General features: G+C 51.4%; 1 protein-coding gene across 2 annotated transcripts; it reads right to left on the reverse strand.

Annotated features, from left to right (window-relative positions):
- Window positions 1-136: 136 nt before the first annotated feature.
- DNAJB12 (DnaJ heat shock protein family (Hsp40) member B12) lies at window positions 137-17,291 on the reverse strand. 2 transcript variants are annotated; one of them, XM_077784794.2, is made up of 9 exons: window positions 17,102-17,291; window positions 13,045-13,219; window positions 11,987-12,132; window positions 9,029-9,214; window positions 7,648-7,727; window positions 6,918-7,027; window positions 4,087-4,259; window positions 3,096-3,228; window positions 137-1,949 (listed from the first exon to the last, which is right to left on the reverse strand). In XM_077784794.2, exons 1-8 carry the CDS (start codon window positions 17,232-17,234, stop codon window positions 3,107-3,109), a joined length of 1,125 nt encoding a protein of 374 aa, XP_077640920.1. In that variant the 5' UTR covers window positions 17,235-17,291; the 3' UTR covers window positions 137-1,949; window positions 3,096-3,106. The 2 variants fall into 2 exon arrangements, with proteins under 2 accessions (XP_077640920.1, XP_021399536.1); XM_021543861.2 differs by having other exon boundaries at window positions 137-3,228.
- Between the last annotated feature and the right edge of the window lie 733 nt (window positions 17,292-18,024).

The raw sequence follows: 18,024 nt of genomic DNA on the forward strand, positions 1-18,024 counted from the left end.
TCCTTCTCTCTGCCCCCACAGGGACAGAGTTCTCAGCCATTGGGATGGCAAAGACCCCAAATTCCATCCACTGCTGAGGAGCTGCAAAACCAGAGCTGGCTGGTGCAGGGATCCACAGGACACCAACATGGCCAGAGCCTTTCACATTATAAACATTTATTTATAGATGTACAATTGTATAAGTAACTCTAAATCAAGAGATACAGCCTCTGTGAGCATCCACTGGGATCGATGCCTTCTCCCTCCTTATGATCCATGGGTATCTACCAGGAAAAATAACCTGAAGGTTTTGGCAGGCAGGCTCCGGGCAGGGAATGCCACTGGGCAACACATCCAGCTCCTTCTGTAAGCAGGAGTCTGGTTTAACCCTGTCCCCATCATCCCTGTGCCTCTATCGAGTGCCATTTCCAATCCTGAACTTCTACTCAATTTCTTCTGAAGGTGGAGGAACCATTAAAAAAAAGGAAATAATAAAACCCCTCAAAATCAGGTCCAGGTCACGGTGGCTGTGGGATAACAGGGCCTGCAGCCAACAGGAGGCTGAAATTTCACAAAAGAAATAAACAGCCAAGACAGAGCGCATGGACTCCTAAGGACAACGGGATAAAACCACCTCTGCCAGCCCACCCGGGAGCTGCCGTGCTCCCAGCTCACTCCCATGACCGTGCCAGGGCATGATTTTCACTGGAAATGTCTTTAGACACAAATGATCTGCAGAGCAGCAAAAACAAAAACAAAAACAAACAAAAAAGTAAAATAATCCAGTTTATTCCATGGGAGGTGGCTCTGCTCATGCTGATTTTGCTTCCAAGAGATGGCTCCTCACCTGGAGTAGCCTCACACTGGTCCTGCCTGTGGTGGGGCAGACAGAGGGCAGATCAGACACCGCCTGGTCTCCCCCAGCAGAACTTCTTCCAATAGAATACTTTGTTCCTTATGGATTTGTGGTATTTCCCAGGTGAACAGGGCCAGGCTGCACCCGGGAGTGCCGGTGGGTGGCTGGGGGGGTGAGGAACCCGAGCACAAAATCTCCCAACAAAGGGTTGTTGGAAAGCCCTCTCTGCATGGAGCACGCTGATTACCAGGCAGAATTCGAGCAGACTCGGCAGAAAAAGGAGTTACATGCACAAATGAACCAAAGACTGATGAGCAAAATCCATCCAGGACAATCCTTCCCGTCCCAAGCACGACGCTGGCGCTCAGCTGACCCTGCAGCTTCTGCCGATGCTGCAAATCCCCGGCTCCGGGCGGGCCGCCCCTGCTCTCCGTGACCCCCTGCACATTTGGGGTTTGGTTTTATCAAAACCCCAAGAGCAGGTGTATGGACATCCCCATCTGCAGAACATCCTCCTGGGAGCAAAGGACAGCAACTGCAAAGGGATTCCTGTTTTCCAGGAAGGAAAATGCTGTGGACAGAGACACCCTGGGAAGAGGCTTCCTGCCGCCCTGCTCCCCAAAACGGGCAGAAACCAAAATAATTTAATCATCCAACCCCTGCATAGTTTAAAAGTACAACATATATACAGCTTTAAATTAATGCTAAATAGATTATATTTTCTTTTTCTTTAGTGTCTTCTTTTATCAACAAAATCCCACTTCTCTCTCCATTGGCCGCAGCGAAGGGTCTCCTTCTGCTTCACGGCTTCTGCAGTTAGTTTGGGTTATTTTACACTCTGTGGGTCTGTTCCAGGGACTGTGGGATCCTTGTGGGATCCTTGTGGGATCCTGGGAGCACGCCAGCAGTGTTGGAAGGGGAGGAGGAAGACAGAGCTGGATTTCCTGTCCCAAGAGGCCTGTGATCTCAGAGGCAGAGAGAAGAAAGAGGGGCAGTTGTGCGTTGCTAATTCTCCAATTCCATTTTTAAGATAAGGTTTGATTCTTTTTAAATAGCAGAGTCTGTCACCTCGGCTCAGTGCACTTCCCCAAAAGTCTTCAGGCGTTTCAACGCTCTGGGAACAAAAGTGGCGGCGGTGTCAGTCTCCAGCCAATCTGTGACTCCCCCTTGCTTCCCCACCCCACAGCACAGGCAGCAGCTTTTCCAGGCTCTTTCCAGACCACGGGTGCAGGGAGGGAATTAAAGAAAAGCAGGTGATTAACACCAGAAGAGGCGCAGTCATCCAAAAGAGAGAGCGAGCGGATCAAGATAAGACTGCATCCAAAACCAAGATCCAAAACCCAAAAAAAAGCCCAATGTGCCCCGGAGGATTTGCTTTAAAGGCCAGACTGTCAGATGCCGAGGAAAACACCCCTCAAAAGTGCAAATCAAGCAGCTCAACGGCCAACATCCTCAAGGAGTCCCTGTGAGCCAGAACGGTGTCCATGCAACACCTGGAACAAGCTTCACCCAGAAGTTTTTCTATAGAAATACTGTGCTCAGACAATTTTGGGTTAGTGGGATCTGCACACTTCACAGGCAGCCCAGCCTGGTAGGTGAAATCAGCCCAAAAATTTTTGCAGAAAAAGAACTCCAAACCCTGTGAAAATTTTTTTTCATTATTTTCGTGCAGTTTTCCCAGCACATCCAGTCTCACATGTGTTATCCGGGCTCTCCTTAATCCAAGCTCTCCAACCCCCAAATCTTCCAGACCTCCCCCCCAGCTGCTTTTTACTTTGCTTGCCAGTTTAACCCAGTAAGTTACTTCTACAACCTGCTGGGAACATTTGCTTTGTTCTCCTTGAATGGGAAGGCAACGGGAGGGGGGACAAGGAACATCTGTTGGGTGGGACTCCATTCCCTGTCACCGCGCTGCTTCACGTGCCAGGAATCACAGCCTTCCCAGCAAAACAGACAACAAAGCAACTAAAAACAAGGACTCATTAAAATGTGGGGGCTGGATGCCACACCACCTAAGAAACTTCCAACTTCACCAAGGGATTCTGCCCTGTCGTTCCTAGAGGCCAGAGAAAACAGGGAGCCTGGAGAGAGCCGAGGGTGCCGACATGCAAACTAAACCGAATCAATTCCTGATTAACGAGGGAGCGCCCGTCGGAGGGGAGGCTGCATGTGTGCACCCCAAGGAGACTCCTGGAGGGCTGTGTCTCAATCAGGGGTTTCAGTGATAAAAGCACTACGGTTCCCTGCTCCCGGCTCGTACTTGGGCTGGGACTATCCGTGCAGGGAGGCCTGGACGTCTGACAGTCTGCTACAGCTGGGGGTGCCCATCTTCTGTGCCCGCTGGTACAGGTCCGAGTCCCCGAAGTAGCGTGCCCGGTACAACAAGCCTTCCTCTGCAAAGGGAAAAGCTCAGCGTCAGGAATGCCCTCTGGAAGAGCCTCCCCTGCCAGGCCCTGCTCCCCCACCGGCTCTGCTGGGAACAGGAGGCACCTCCAGCTGTCCAAGGTAAAGCAAAGGATGAGGATGAGGAAATGCCCCATGCCCTTCAGGACAGGATGGGCGTAAGAGCTGCTGACAGCTCATCCATCCCAGAAAAAGCCAAGGGAACCCGGCTCCGGTCCCTGGAGGTGCATGGGCAGCCCACACAAAGGTCGGAGCATTTGGCACCGCCCAGGGATGATCACAGCCCCCCCCAGCATTCCAGAGCTGAAACCCAACCCTGGCTGCTGCTCCAAGAGCCGTGACCATCACAGCAGCCAGAGCACACAGGTTGTCCCTGGACTCGCTGCTCTCACCACCCTCTGCCACCAGGATATTTATCTGGATCATCTGCCTGGGCAGCCCCTGCAGCCCTTGGAGCAGGGGTGGGATGTGGGACGCATGACCATGGGCAGCAGACTTTCTAGCATCGTCCTTGACCAACTGAAATATTAGACAGGGCTATCAGGGATCCCAGAGGTTCTACCTTCCCCCTCCACTGGAAATCAGAGGTATCCTGCTGACATGGCAGGGGAGCCTCTGGGCACAGCTCTTGTCTGACCAGTTCTGCAGCAGCATTAAAAAGCAAAACAAAACAAAAAAACCCCACATACCGGGTCTGTCATGAAGTCATAGACTGGAAAAAACAAAGCCAACAACACAGGAAATGTGCTGGCACTGTGTTAAAGTATAACTTCAGCACAACTTAGTCCTCAGTCAAAGACGTTTCCAAAGCCACCCCATGGAGCAGCTCCTGACCCCTCACTACTCACTCTGCTGCTTCTCTCTCCAGCAGTTGTTCCGAAGGTTTGCTATGTAGTCGTCCTCCACGCTCCGCTCAACGTTCTTCAGGTTCGTGCCCGTGTACTCCTCAGCAAAGTTCTCGGACACGTAGTAGGGGACTTTCAAGTGCTCTGTGACCCTCCTGTGTGTGTGACCCACAGACCTGGTGCAGGGACAAGAGCACAACAGTGTAGGACACGTTTTGAGGGCACAGCAAAGCCCCCAGCTCAGGTGATGTGATTCCAAACAGCAGGAAACATCCCTCATCCCTATCCAGCCACCGGCTTGGAGGGTTAGAAGGGAGCAGCACTTCTGGTAGAAATGAGAGAAGCTGCCAGGCCTCCAGCAAGGTGGGCAGAGCTCTGAATACAGACATAACTCTAAGACATACTGCCCAGGGCCTAAACCCAGTTAAAATAAAATGTTCCCCAGAATTTTCATTAAATTATTAAATCTGTGATTTCCTCCATTCACAAGATGGGACCTGCTCTATGCCCCGGCTTGCATCAACCAGCACAGAAAACACTTTCCAGAAGGAAATGCCTTCCTCCCCTGGCCCTGTGGATTTGCATTTCAGACAAACCCCAGCTCTTGCCTCCCCTGACACCCCAGCAAACCTAGAGATCCTCCCTAGGGCGTGTGTGTGAGCTGTAACACAGGAGCTGGGCCCAAATGCTGGATTTGCCAGGAACGGCTCCACCTGGAGACGTGCCCAAAGTTCCCTGTAATAAACACCAGCTGCTGCTGCTGATTTAAAACCTGATTCTTAAGCCAGGTATAAACATTAACTCATCCAGCTCACCCTTCAGTCTGTTATCAGAATATACAGGTGGGATCCCAGGACTCCTGCACGTTTCACCAAGGCCCAGTGCCAGGTAACTGAAAGGGCTGAACAGGAGCACAGAGCTCTGCTGGGATTTCTCAAGGCAGAGAAAAAGCCAAGTTCACTATTTTCCCTGTCAAGACAGAGCCTTGAGCTCACCCAGCACTCACATTCCTCTCCTGGATAAAGATGGACTACAGAGCGTCCCCTCACAGGAGAAGGACTGGGAATGGCAGGGCTGCAGCAGCAGCACACTGGGGTGTGAAGCATGAAAATCAGGGCACAAGAAACCTGTCACCTGCAGTCAGACAGGCAATTAAGTCAGGCCAATTCCATGAGGTGTTACTGAACAGTAATGATCAGGCTCAAAGCCAGGCAGCTCTTCCAGCAGCAAGATCCTTTTTGGAAGAGATTTACAAAGGTAACAGTGGTTCTTTAAGACTCTGCCCTCCTCAGTGACACCTTCACTGTGGAGAAGTGGCATTTAAATCTGTGGGTTCAAAGCTTCTGTTCCCCTGCTCGCTGAGCTGAGGCACAGCCTTCCCTTCCCTCCCGGCAGAGGAGCTGGCAGTGAGTGATGCAGCAGCTCCTCCTGCCGGCCCTGCACCACCTCATTCCAGCTCAAACACCTCGGGAAGGCTGTTGCAGGGCGGGATGAACTCACTTCCCACGTTTGTCCAAATCCTGGCTTGGAAATCGGGTTGCTTGCTGCTACCTGAGCATGCAGAGACAGGGACAGCACAGGGAACAGGGAATGGGGCAGCAGAGAAACATCTGGGGTTCAGGGATGGCTTCCTCTGGCAGTTGGCAAGGCTGGAAGCAGATCCCTGCCCACTTAAATGCCTTCACTGTCTTCTCACCCCACAAACGCTTCACCAGTATAAACCAAACTGGTGCATGTGTGTAATGCTTAGTTTCACAATGCTATTGCCAACTGTGGAAATCACAGCTCAGCAGCCTTCACCCTCTCAGAATAACCCTTAACTGTGCCAAAACCATCCCATCTTTTGGTCCCAAGCACCAATGTCACAGTCTTTACTCTGAATCTGAAAGCGTAGCTGGGTTTTATAGTAATTAACATCATGCCCCTCCCCTGGAATTGTTCAAGGCCAGGTTAGTCAGGGCTTGAAGCAATCTGGTCTAGTGGGGGAGGTGTCCATGGCCGTGGCAGGGGATGGAACAAGATAATTTTAAGGTCCAAAGCCTTCTGGGATTCTATGATCAATGGCAAACATTGCTACCTGTGAAAATAGGCAGGAACACCAGGCTGCAACCAGGTCTGCCCTCTCTAAATGCACATAAGGAACTCACACTGAACACGTAGTAAGCTTTTGCCAAGAATGATGCAAGCAGACAGAAATCAAGCCTGTTTTCCCACTCTCTGTTAGCACTGCAAAGTGACTAAGAATGAGGACACATTCCATTAGTCACCAAAGGGAGAAGATCAGGGCATTTCCACAGGATCTAGAACAGAGCAGTTTCACTTTCACATACTAAGTGTCTGGCCAAAGCTACTTCATGGAAAGATGAGAGTTCAGAAACAGGGGACTTCTCTGGGAGTGTCTTTTATTCCTCACCCTCTTCCTCTGCTGTGTTGTACTAAGGCTTTCATGGAGAACATGGCTTTTGTTTTTCACACTCTACACCTCAATTTTGTCCATATGGGATTTTGGTGCTGGGCTGCAGCCTCCCCAAACCACTTTGTCTGCCCCTTTCCGTGACAGGCACAGCTGTGGGTACGGACTCCAGAAGATCCCTGACAAGGAACTCTCTCCATTAGGGAAATGAGCACCCTCCAACCTTCCCTGTACCTTGTATCTCACAGCTGTTTGAGAAGCACAAAGGCTTCACTATCAGCAAGAGCAATGGGGTCAGGAGATAAAGCAAAAAAAAAAACAAAACCAAAGGAAGAACAGATGCAAGATCCCTGCCCCCCCACACCCCTCCAGAGCCCACCCCCTCCCCATGTAGATAAGTTTTAGAGGAATGGGTACTAACAGCCTGTGACTCAAACTGTAGGGTGGGCTGGAGACCATCATCTGGCTGAGAGCAGACACGATGATCAGGATGAGGATGGGCATCAGCTGGACAAACAGCCCCAGGCCACCCTGAGGGAACAGAAACACACAGTGGAGTGCCACCCATACAGCTGGACAAGGATCCCATGGCACCTCCCTTCCTCCTTCCCTCCCAGCGCTCCAACACAACCTTCTCTCTCCTGCTTTTCACAGGGAGTAACCCAAAACAGCTGGGGGGAACCCAGCAGCCCACAGGACATCGTGACTCTGAAGGTCCAAACTCCCTGGCTCTTCTCTGGATATGACAACGGGCAGAGGGGACTGCCAGGGGGAGCCTTGGGAGGGAATTCCAAAAGCTTCATACCCACAGTTCATCTTTCTAGAGCAAACTAGTGAGCAGGATTGGTTTTATGGATGGCCTTCTCCCCTTTTCAATGCTGGACAGATGAAGGTAATTCCCCTTCTCCCTTACCTCCCAAGCTCCCTTCAGTTCCACCTTTAAGCTCAAGATAAAAATATTCAGGAAGTTCTTGTTTGTTCTTTTACAATAAAATTGGCTCTGCCCAGACAACAGCCATAATAACCCTGACTCCAGCTTTCTGTTTGGGAGGGTGGCAACAAGTAGGACTGTTTCACAAGCCAGGCACAGCACCCAATGAAGTGCTGTGCAAAACCTCCAGCCCCCCAGATCCCAGGTGTTTTTCACTTACATCTCCCTGATGCTCCCGCCTGTCCTGCCTCTGGTGGTAGGTGTACCTCATCCTGCCATTGCTGTACACGTGAACATTACCTGAAGGAAGAAGAAAACTCTTACTCCAAAGTCACACTGTGGAGGGTGCTGCTGGCTGGCCAGGGAGGGGCCACAAAAGGTGGCTGTGATCCCTGTCACCTGCTCTCAGGCTGAAACAGGATATTCCTGAGGTGGTTTGAGTACAGAGTGGGCACAGAGCTCCTTCTGTAAGATTCTGCAGGATCATATGAAAACTCAGCTTGGAGGTGACCTCAGGAAGTTCAGCCTCCTGCCCAAAGCAGGCAGGGTCAGCTACAGAGAAAGAGAATACCCTGCACAGGCCTTCTCCCTTCTGATGGAATAGATTAAAACCAGTTACAAACATAAATAATTCTGGGGTTTTTCCCACCCTGCAAACAAAGCTCTTCCATGTCTTGTTTTAAATGTCAAAGCTACAGCTGCAAAGGGAGCCAGGCTGAGAGCAGCCCTCAAATCTCTCAAGACAGTGAGGAAAGGGAAAAAGAGACTGAGCTAAAATAGCAACATGCTGTTTTTGCCAGGCAGAGCACAAATGCTGCAAAAGGATTCCAGATGCTTTTGAGCCTCTGGTGTTGGGGTGTTAGTGCTTAGATTCCAGACAGGAAAGAGCTACCAGAGTGAATTTTCTTTACTGAAACCAAATTATTTTTTTCACGTTGGTCTACAGAGGTCAGGAAGCCCTGTGTCCACTTCCAGTCAGATGTAACTGGAACAAATACGAAGGAGTGTTCCAAAATACCCTTCTCCTGACATGGAATCTGTCTTTTGAGAAAGTAAAGGAACAGATTCTTTCCTGCTCCCCAGGCCATGATCAGGACACAGATTTATTTTTCAATTCACAAGGTCTAAATTATGCTGTAGAAATATTATTTTCCTTTTTTATGGGACACAGGGGAGAGAAGGAAGTGGCCACTGATCTTGGAGAACCTGTTCTAGCTGCATGGTGGAGTAGACAGAGATCAAGAACAAGGCCCAGCTGTTACCACAGTTTGCTCTGGTAAGATTTAAATTCCAAAACCACCAGGCAGAAAAGCCTTCCTCAAAACGGGATTATTTTCACAATTACCCTTAAAACAAGTCACTTTTTGTTCTAGCATCCAACCCAACTTAACAGCAGATTGCCAGCATGCAAGCAAACACCTGAGGCTGGGAAGAAGTCCAGCTCTGATGGTTGCCGAGTTCTCCAAAGATGAACCATTTAAGAAACTCAAAAGTGTTTTGGCCACACGCGAAGGAGAAATCCCCCTCATCCAGCCTAAAGAAGCCCAACTGCAGCAAAAGGATGAGGCCCCACACAAGAAATGCAGATTTAAGGTGCTTACTAGAAGGAAAACCACCCCCAAAGAACATGTTGAAGAGGTCCTCGGGGGAGATGTCGGCCTCGAAGCCGCGGTGGAAGTCGGCGTGGCTGTGTCCGTGGCGGGCGGGGTTGAGTTTCTCGTCTCCGAACTGCTCGTACTGCTTCCTCTTCTCGGGGTTGCTCAGCACCGCGTACGCGTTCCCGATGGCTGCGACACGGACACGAGGAAGCAGTTAGCTCCTTCCTCCCGCCTGCTGCCCTGCACACTGCCAGCATTTGCCCTTCCTGTCGTACAAAGCAAGAGATTCGCCCACCCACGTCTTCGCAGCAGGTACCTGGCACACGGCTCGGGCAAATCCAGGCAGGAGGAAACCACACTCAGGGAAAAATTCCATAATGAATTCAAATGAAGAAGTTATATGACTGATAAGGATTTGGTGCATGTCCCCAGAGAAACCCTTCAGCTGTAGGCAGCTGTGTAGGGAAATAAAATTTTAGTTGACAAATTTTATTCAAAAGTGGCATTAAGGGAATTCGATGTCAGAGCCTAGAACTAGAACTGCAAAATAATTTAAATACGGGCTGAATCCCTGAAAGGGACTTTAACACTTTCCATAAAAGCTGCATCAGCTAAGAGTTTCAGTACTTCCAGATGCCACATGCAAGGTGCAAAATTACAAGGATTGTTAACCAGTGCCTGTGAGGCTGGAAATGTACTGGAAATAAACCCCTGCCAGGTCCCTGGGTCCCTCTCCTCCCAGTCTTTTTCCCAGAACGTCTGCCTGCCACCCTCCCATTTCTGTATTCGCCTCTCCACACATTCCAGCTTCCCACTGCTGTCTGCACCAAGCCACCCCAGGGCTCCCTGCATTGCAAGGACCCAAAATGCCCATGGCAGCAGCTGCCTGGTGTGTAAAGGGCAGGGCAGAAGGGATGGAAAAGGGGGAACAGTGGGATAACGTGCCCATTTGGAGATCAGCTCCAAGATTTGATACTTTCCCCATGGTCAGGTGGAAGTGTATGGTTTCTTCTTGGAGTGGAGATTTGGAGGGCAGAGGATGTAATGTCAATACACTCCTTCTCCCTCTCGGTTATAATTAGTGTACCCAGAGCAAACATTTCTAGAGCCAGGCAAGGAAGCTGGAGGACAAGGACTGACTCAGAGTGTATCAACCACATAGCTGAAAAGAACAAAGGAAGGAACGACAATGGAGCGGTTCAGGGTTTGTTTGCTCTTTGACTTTGTGCTGACAAAGCCCAAGAAATGCCTCATTCCAAAGCAGGATTTTAGCTCCAAGTAGCCAGGCTCAAGGCTTTTTCCAGGAGCAAATAGGTAGTGATGCAGATCTGCCACGAGACAGCCTGCAGCCAGCTGGAACTGTACACTGAGACACGGGCTCAGCACATCACCTTATCAGCAGTCACTGGGAAGGTGAATGCCAAGACTTCAGCTAATACATCAACATAAGGAAAAATTATCTCATATCCTCACAGCAGGGCACGTTTCCCCCTCCACCCTCTGGAGCCAAGCAGGGTGACTTCAGCTCAGCTCAGGGGCTGACGGACAGGAAGCCATGGAAGCAAGACCTGGAGGAGATAACCCCGCAGTGGGGGATAAAGGGCACTTTGCTTAACGCTCCACTTCTGACACATAACTCCTGCAAAAGCCTTGGGCAAACATCATTATTCAAGTTTACAGGTGAGGAAACCTGCCTTTGGCCACGGAGGGATCCATGGATGAGCTGTGGAGCAGCAGGTCTGCACAGGCAGAGCTGATACCTGTGTGCAGATGCCCTTTCATCTGCCCCCCACACCAGCACAGGCTCTCCCAGGTAGCTGGGGGGTCAGTCACTATTTGCTAACACTTATCAGGGAAGGATTTAAGTCTTAAAAGGCTTGAACAAACCTTACCTAAGACTTTTACTGCTGAATTTGTGTCTGTGAGGAGCTCACCTGAATACTGTACCAGTACATTCACATCAGGCTAGGCCTGCTCCCTGCTTCAGCAAAGGTCTCATGCATTTCACTCCTAAAATCAGGCTGCTTTGTGGTGCAAGGTGCCTTAGAGACCTTCTCGGTTCCACGCCCTGCCATGGACAGGGATACCTTCCAATATCCCAGGTTGCTCCAAGCCCCATCCAAGCTGGCCTAGAAAACTTCCAGAGATCTAGGGGCAGCCACAGCTTCTCTGGGCACCTGTGCCAGAGCCTCAGCATTATCGTGAGTAAAGAATTTCCCTCTAAAAGTGGCCAGAATCAGATTATTTTAACAGCTTCCAAACCAGTGCTGTGCAACTGGCACCAAGGAATTCTGTGTTTAGCTCAATGATAATAATCAAACTTCCACAGCATGCAGGGGAAAATGGGATTACATGTTCTGAGCAACAGTATCTCTCTTGGAAATTACTCAAATTTTAAGGTTTCTTATTACCCAGGAAACACCCCTGCTGCATTTATAGAGAGGATCTGAGAATTGGGCTCTTTGCAGCAGAACCAGAGCTCCTTTTCTAAGTTCTGACTGGGCTCACTTGTATATCTGCTGCAGTTTTACGCTAGAAACTTCCACTTGGGATTTCTATCCACCAATTCCATCCACAAATGGTTGGGTGTTTCCTGGAATGTTTCTCCTGAGGGGTTTGTGAGCCCTGCGTCTGCCTCTGGTGCTGCATAAGTTAACTGGGTTAATCCTGACAGAATTCCCCCCTGAGCAGCAAGGCAGGAGCTTGGAGCAACACACAGGGAGAAAGAGAAGAAGGCTTCTCCTAACCCAGCCAACAGCGGTGAATCCTACACATGCCAACCTGTGTTTATTATTTTAAGTTCATACTTTGGTTATGACACGACCAGCTCTGAAGGGAGAAAATTTCACAAAGAGCAGCTTTATTTCACTCTGCCTGACTCATGGGATTGTTTTTAAGGGTTCTCACAAGCCCAGCTTACTGAGAGTGGGGGGCAAACCACAAATCTGGAGCTGGCTTTACCTTTGAATGCCTCTGTGGCCCCCGGTGCGTGGTTCTTGTCTGGGTGGAACTTCAGGGCCAGTTTCCTGTAGGCCTTTTTCAGATCCTCATCGGAAGCGTCTCTGTTGACTCCCAGAATTTCATAGTAATCTTTGCACTGCTTTACCCTGCCATGGGAGAGGGGAGCAAACACCGAGTTCTAGGAGTAAAAACCTGGATATAAAAACTGGATATAAAAACTCTTGAATACTCGTCAGCTGTGAGACTTTTCAGGCAGCACAGTTTCGATGGATGTTGCTCAGGGATCTCTGCATTACTCAGGCCCTGCTCCTCAGAGGTGACCCAGCTGTTCTCACCCACTCACTCCGGCTGTGCTGGGAGGACCAGCACAGAATGAGTTGGGCTAGTGGAGGAGGAAGAGCCTCCCCTCAGACCCACACAGGAATGTGACTGGCAGATAAACTTCACATTCATCATCCTCGTGTGTTGGAGGCTGTTTGGGAAGGACTACAGCACCTGAAGGATACTGGCCTTTCCCCTCCCTCACTCTCTCTTCAGCTAATTCCCAGATTTAAAACTTCCATCAGCTGAACTCCAGAGAAAAGAGGGAGCAGCCCAGGGTGTGCAGCCCATTCTTCCTGGGCACACTCAGCCCAGCCAAGGCTTCTGCTTCTCATGTGATGAGACAGAATCCAGCAGGCTGGGTTTCAGGAGAAGTGGATGACGTAACAAACATTCCTGCAAATCCCTTGAAGTGGTTCTTGCACAATTCAGGCCATGCCCATAACCTTAAACAAAGTTTACCAAGTGATAGCACCATAGCACCTGCAGTTCAGTCCTTCAGCTTCCAGGATGGGCAAATGGGAGAAAGGAATAAAGGGAAGCTTGAAACAGGGTTTGGAAAATGAGCAGACCCAAGCCAGCTGCCTACCAGGGCTGCTGGAGCTATAAATCCTCCTGGGCATGTTTTTAACACTATTCTATATGGTTCAAAACCCAAATTTTTAAAATCCTGTGAAAAGCACATGGGGTACCATGTGATAGAGTCAAACAAATGCCCCTGAGAGCAGTGGACAAACCTCTTAACTGCATCCAGCTGGTCCTGAGTGTAGCCCTTGGGGGCCTCCCCCCCAGCCTCTCTGTTGGCTGATGGGAATTCTCCACTCATTTTCCTGAACTGATGGTTTGTGGATTCCCTGGGTTGGGATTGGCCATTGGCTGAATGCTCATTCTTGTTGAGTGACTCAAGCAGAACTGAAACGAGAGAAACAAAAACATGAAGTAGAAAGCACCAAGCTCAACCTGCCCTTCCAGCTCTCCCATGAAGAGATTTCTCTTAATTTCTGCCACCTTCCCAAGATTCCCCCCATCCTTCCCCAGGAAGACCCTCACCTTCCCTCCCATGTAATCTTTCAGCTCCTGTTGCTTCTGACCCAGATGTGAGGGCCACTCCTGAAGATAATTCTGCTTCTCCCAACACACACAACCTCCATAAAAACCCCAGGACCACCCATACAGACAGGCCAGGAGCCACAGCAGATCAGCAAAGCAGTGTATTCCTGTCCTTTTTTCCCTTCCACCTCTCCTTGACAGCAAAGCATGTCCAAATTCATCCTCTAGCACATCACAGTGTATTATTCTTCTTTATCCCCTGCTTTTGGGAGCCTACAGTGCTGGGGAAGTGATGTGACAATGCCATATCTTCAGATAGCTTAGAAAATAATTCTGTGGGCTGCCAATCCCACAGGGACACTCCCCTTTTGGGGACAGAGCTGCAGCACTGCTGGCTGCCAGCTCCTCACATGGGTGCTTTGCTCTCCTGTCGGAGCAGCTGTGAAACCCATCTTCCCTCTCAGGTACTGGGAGTATAATAAATTCACCTTCCCTTTTCTGCTCCTCCTTGCAAGGCTCAGGCACTGTTTTCTATCCTCTGCAGCCAAGAGGGGACAAACACGCAGGCCTGGCCTAACCACCCAGGGGACACAGTGGAGGAAGATACCAAACACCTTTCCATCATGCATTTCCCTGGCAGCTGCATAGCACCATCTTTTAAAACTGCTTTTTCAACCAAGCATCAGACTGATTTCTTCACCCCCATTCAAAACAACAGGCACACATACTACAGTGAAACCCAGCCAAGGATATTTACACAGGCCCCAGTATCCTGAGCTTGCAGTCCTTTATCCAGACCCTAGAGCTGGGGAAGAAGTTCCAATCCTCCCATGGATTGCACACCACAGACCTTGTACTATGGGAGTATCACCTTCTTTAGGCAAGTGCAAACAACACTTGCAGGCCAAGAGATGAGCCAAGATATCCTATCTGGTCCCAGCACTCAGAGGGGGCAGAAAAATCCACTCAGGAATCCAAAAGCCGATACAGGATGAGGGATGCAAAGGACAGTGGGCTAAGGAGCAGTAACTCACTGGATGAGTTTTGGGCTTGGGGGCTTCACAAATTTAAAATGAATTTCTTTTAGAAAAGTAAATTCTTCCCTCGCTCATATTTCCAATGCTTCAGTGTTCACTGAATTACAGTCTTTGGTTTTGCTCCTTCTAAACCTGAAGCAATCTGCCAGGTGATTTTAAATTTCACCTCACGAGGCTGTTCCCACACCTACTGCCCTTCCTGCTCCTTTGGGCTTTGTTCCCTACAGCTTACCAGGAGATTTTAATTCCAGAACACTTTGGGTTGGAAGAGATCTCAAAGCCATCCATTCCCACCCCCTGCCATGCGTAGGGACACCTTCCCCTGTCCCAGGCTGCTCCATGCTCCAAAGTCCAGCCTGGCCTTGGGCACTGCCAGGGATCCAGGGGCAGCCACAGCTGCTCTGGGCACCCTGTGCCAGGGCCTGCCCACCCTCCCAGGGAACAATTCCTAATTCCCAATATCCCATCCAGCCCTGCCCTCTGGCAGTGGAAGCCACTCCCCTTGTCCTGCTACTCCAGTTCCTGATAAAATCCCTCTCAAATTTTCTTGTAGCCCCTTCATGCCCTAGAAGGAGCTGTGAGGTCTTCATACATCCTTCTCTTCTCCAGGCTGAGCAGCCCCAGCTCTTCCAGTCTGGCTCCATAGGGAAGGTGCTCCAGTCCCCTCAGCAACTTGATGCCTGCCCTGGGCTCTCTCCAGCAGCTCCAGGTCCCTCCTGTGCTGGCCCCAGGGCTGGGACAGCTCTGCAGGTGGGGTCTCACCTGAGCACAGGGGCAGAGGAGCAGAATCCCCCCTCTCCTGCTGCCCAGAGTGCATCTCCCAAACCCAAGCACAGACACCCACAGATGGCCACAGGTCAGTCCCATTTTGCTCCACAGCCCCAAACCTGCTGCTTTTTGCATCCTCTGTGCAGCCCCAGCACAGCACAAATTCAGAAGCAGAGAGTGCAGAATTAGATTTCAGTTATGCCAACTCAGTTCCTCTCAGCATGTGCCACAGAGCCTTTTCCCTCCCTTATTAGCCAACACTTGCCCAACTTCCCACAAATTTTCCCCAGCTCCCACTTGAAGGTGACCAGAGTGTGACTGTGTCTCAGCCAACGTGTCCTGACACAAAAGATTTTTGCTGCAATCCCCTTGCAAAACTCTTCCCTGATCCCAAAAATCCCAGCCAGGGTCAGAGTTTGCAGCACTGGCTGAGCAAGGCCACGTTGCTGAGTGTTGCCAAACCCTGGGTATCTCCTGGGGAAGAGATTTCCCAGGAGCTCCTCAGAGGCTCAGGGACCACCGTGGGATCTCTGGCAGCATTTCCCAACTCCAGACCCAGCAGGACATGGAACAAAGGGTCCTTGGATGAGATACGTGGTTAGGTCTGGCCACAAATTAGCATGTTGTGTTTGACATTAACCTGCCCTGCTGCCCCCCACTCCCCAGGCTCTGCCTTCCTCCAAAAGTCACTTTTCCTACCCAGTAATTTCACCAAAGTATAAATTCCAGAGGAAAGGGAGAGGAGGAAAACCACACCACAGCACATGCTGTGTTTGAGGGAGGAGGCCTGGTGCAACCAAAAAGAGATTACAAGCTGCAAGGCTCAGCCAGAAAATCCAAACTCAGATGAGGTCAAAGCGAAAAAAAAAAAAAAGAAAAAAAAAATATTAAACCTTCAGCCCTTTGCATAATATTCAGCCATGTAAGAACATGCAGGGAAAGAATCGAGTTTGGCCGCTTTCACAAACCACTTCCCATATGAATTACAGCTTTCAGGAAATGATGAAAACCAACATAAATCTGGCAAAAAGTCTTGGAGGAGGATTGTTTTGTTACATGTGAGAGTGTGAGCTCAGCCCCAGCCTGTCTGTCTGCAAACAGGGGGCAACTGCTGGAGCAGGGACAGGACAGGGAGAGGAGGAATACAATGGAAACAGGAGGAATAGGAAGAGGAGAGGAGGAGGGATGGGAGAAGGAAAGGAGGAGGAGAAGAGGACAAATAAGAGGAAGAGATGAGGAGGAATAGGAGGAGAGAAAGAATAAGAGGAGGAATGCAGGAACAGGGAAGAGAGGAATACGAGAGGGAGGGGACGAATGGGAGGAGGAGAGGAACAGGAATAAGAGGAGAAAAACAGGAAGAGGAGAGGGACAGAAGGAGGAGGAGGAAAAGAACAGGAGCAGAGGGACAGAAACAGGATAGGAGAAGGAGAGGAGGAATAGGAGAGGAATAGGAGGAATGCAAGGAGGAGACAAACAGGAGGAGGAATAGCAGGAGTGCAATAGGAAAAGGAGAAGAGGAATAGGAGGAGGAGAAGAGCTTTTCGAAGCCCCCCGAGAACCTCTCCCTCGCCTTGCCGAGCTCCTTCCCTCCCCTCAGCGCTGCTGCACCAGCAGCGGGTGTTGTGCCCGCGGCTCAGGGGTGCCACAGCAGCACGGAGCCGGTTCCCCTTCCCTTCCCGGCGCTCTCCTGACTGTGAGCCCCCGTTAAAGACAGAGGCCGCGGGCCGAGAGTGCCGGATCGCCGCCCATCGGTGCCCGGTCCCCGGCGGTACCGCGGCCGAGACCCCAGGACACCCCCGGGACCCCCGAGGAACTCGCTTTCCCGCCGTCCCCCGCGCGCACCGCGCAGGCGCCGTGAGGGTGAGAGGTCAGGCCCGGCGGCGGCCGCGCAGGCCGCGCTCCCCCGGGCCCCCCGCCGCGCCCCCGGGCCGGCGCTCACCGCGGACCCGCTGCGAGGGGTACAAGCGCTGCGCCTTCTCCAGGAAGCGGCGGGCCTTGTCGGGCTGGTTGGCCTTGAGGGCGGCCAGTGCAATACCAATGCACCGCTCCGCCTCGTCCCGGTTCGACTCCATGGCGGCGGCGGCCGGGCGGGGGGGGCGGGAGGGCGGGGCCGGGCGCGGAGCGATGACGTCACGGAACCCGGCCCCCGGGCGGGGCGGCTCTGTGGGGCCGGGCGGGCGCGGGGGGCGGGCGCGGGGGGCGGGCGGGGAGCGCCCTGCCGGCCACCAACAGCGGGAGGGCAAAGCAGAGGGCACCCCGGAGGGGAACATTATTAACATCGCCTCAGGAATTGTCAAAACATTAGAGCCTTCCTCCTTATGGAGCTTCCAGCCTTTGGAACAGGTCCTGGCTGCAGGAGACGCTGAGGAGGGAAGAGGCTGCTCGGGGCTCCGTCACATTGTTGCACACTGCTTCACATTCAGTAGCAGCAGGGATAGCGAGAACCTGTAATTCCAAAAAGGAATCCAGAGACAGGTGACAGATCCCTGGAGGCTGGCCATGGGGAGCAGGCAGGGGAGGAGGAACAGCTGAGGCAGGAAGGGCCGGACCTGCACACCCACCTTGGTCTGTGGGGTGACAGCACAGTAACCCACACCCAAACCACCCCGAAGGTACAGGCACTGCCTGGAAAATGAGGGAGGAAAGGAAGAGAACTCTGGCTGGAGTGGTCAGGATCAATATCCCAGTACAAACCACAGAATCCTACAATAGTTTGGGTGGGAAGGGACCTTAAAGCCCCTCCAGTGCCACCCTCTGCCATGGCAGGGACACCTTCCACTGTCCCAGGGTGTTCCAAGCCCCAGTGTCCAACCTGGCCTTGGACACTGCCAGGGATCCAGGGCAGCCACGGCCTCTCTGGGC

The sequence above is a fragment of the Lonchura striata genome, chromosome 6, assembly GCF_050655825.1.
Source record: "Lonchura striata isolate lonStrDom1 chromosome 6, ASM5065582v1, whole genome shotgun sequence".
In the NCBI taxonomy this organism is placed as follows: domain Eukaryota; kingdom Metazoa; phylum Chordata; class Aves; order Passeriformes; family Estrildidae; genus Lonchura; species Lonchura striata.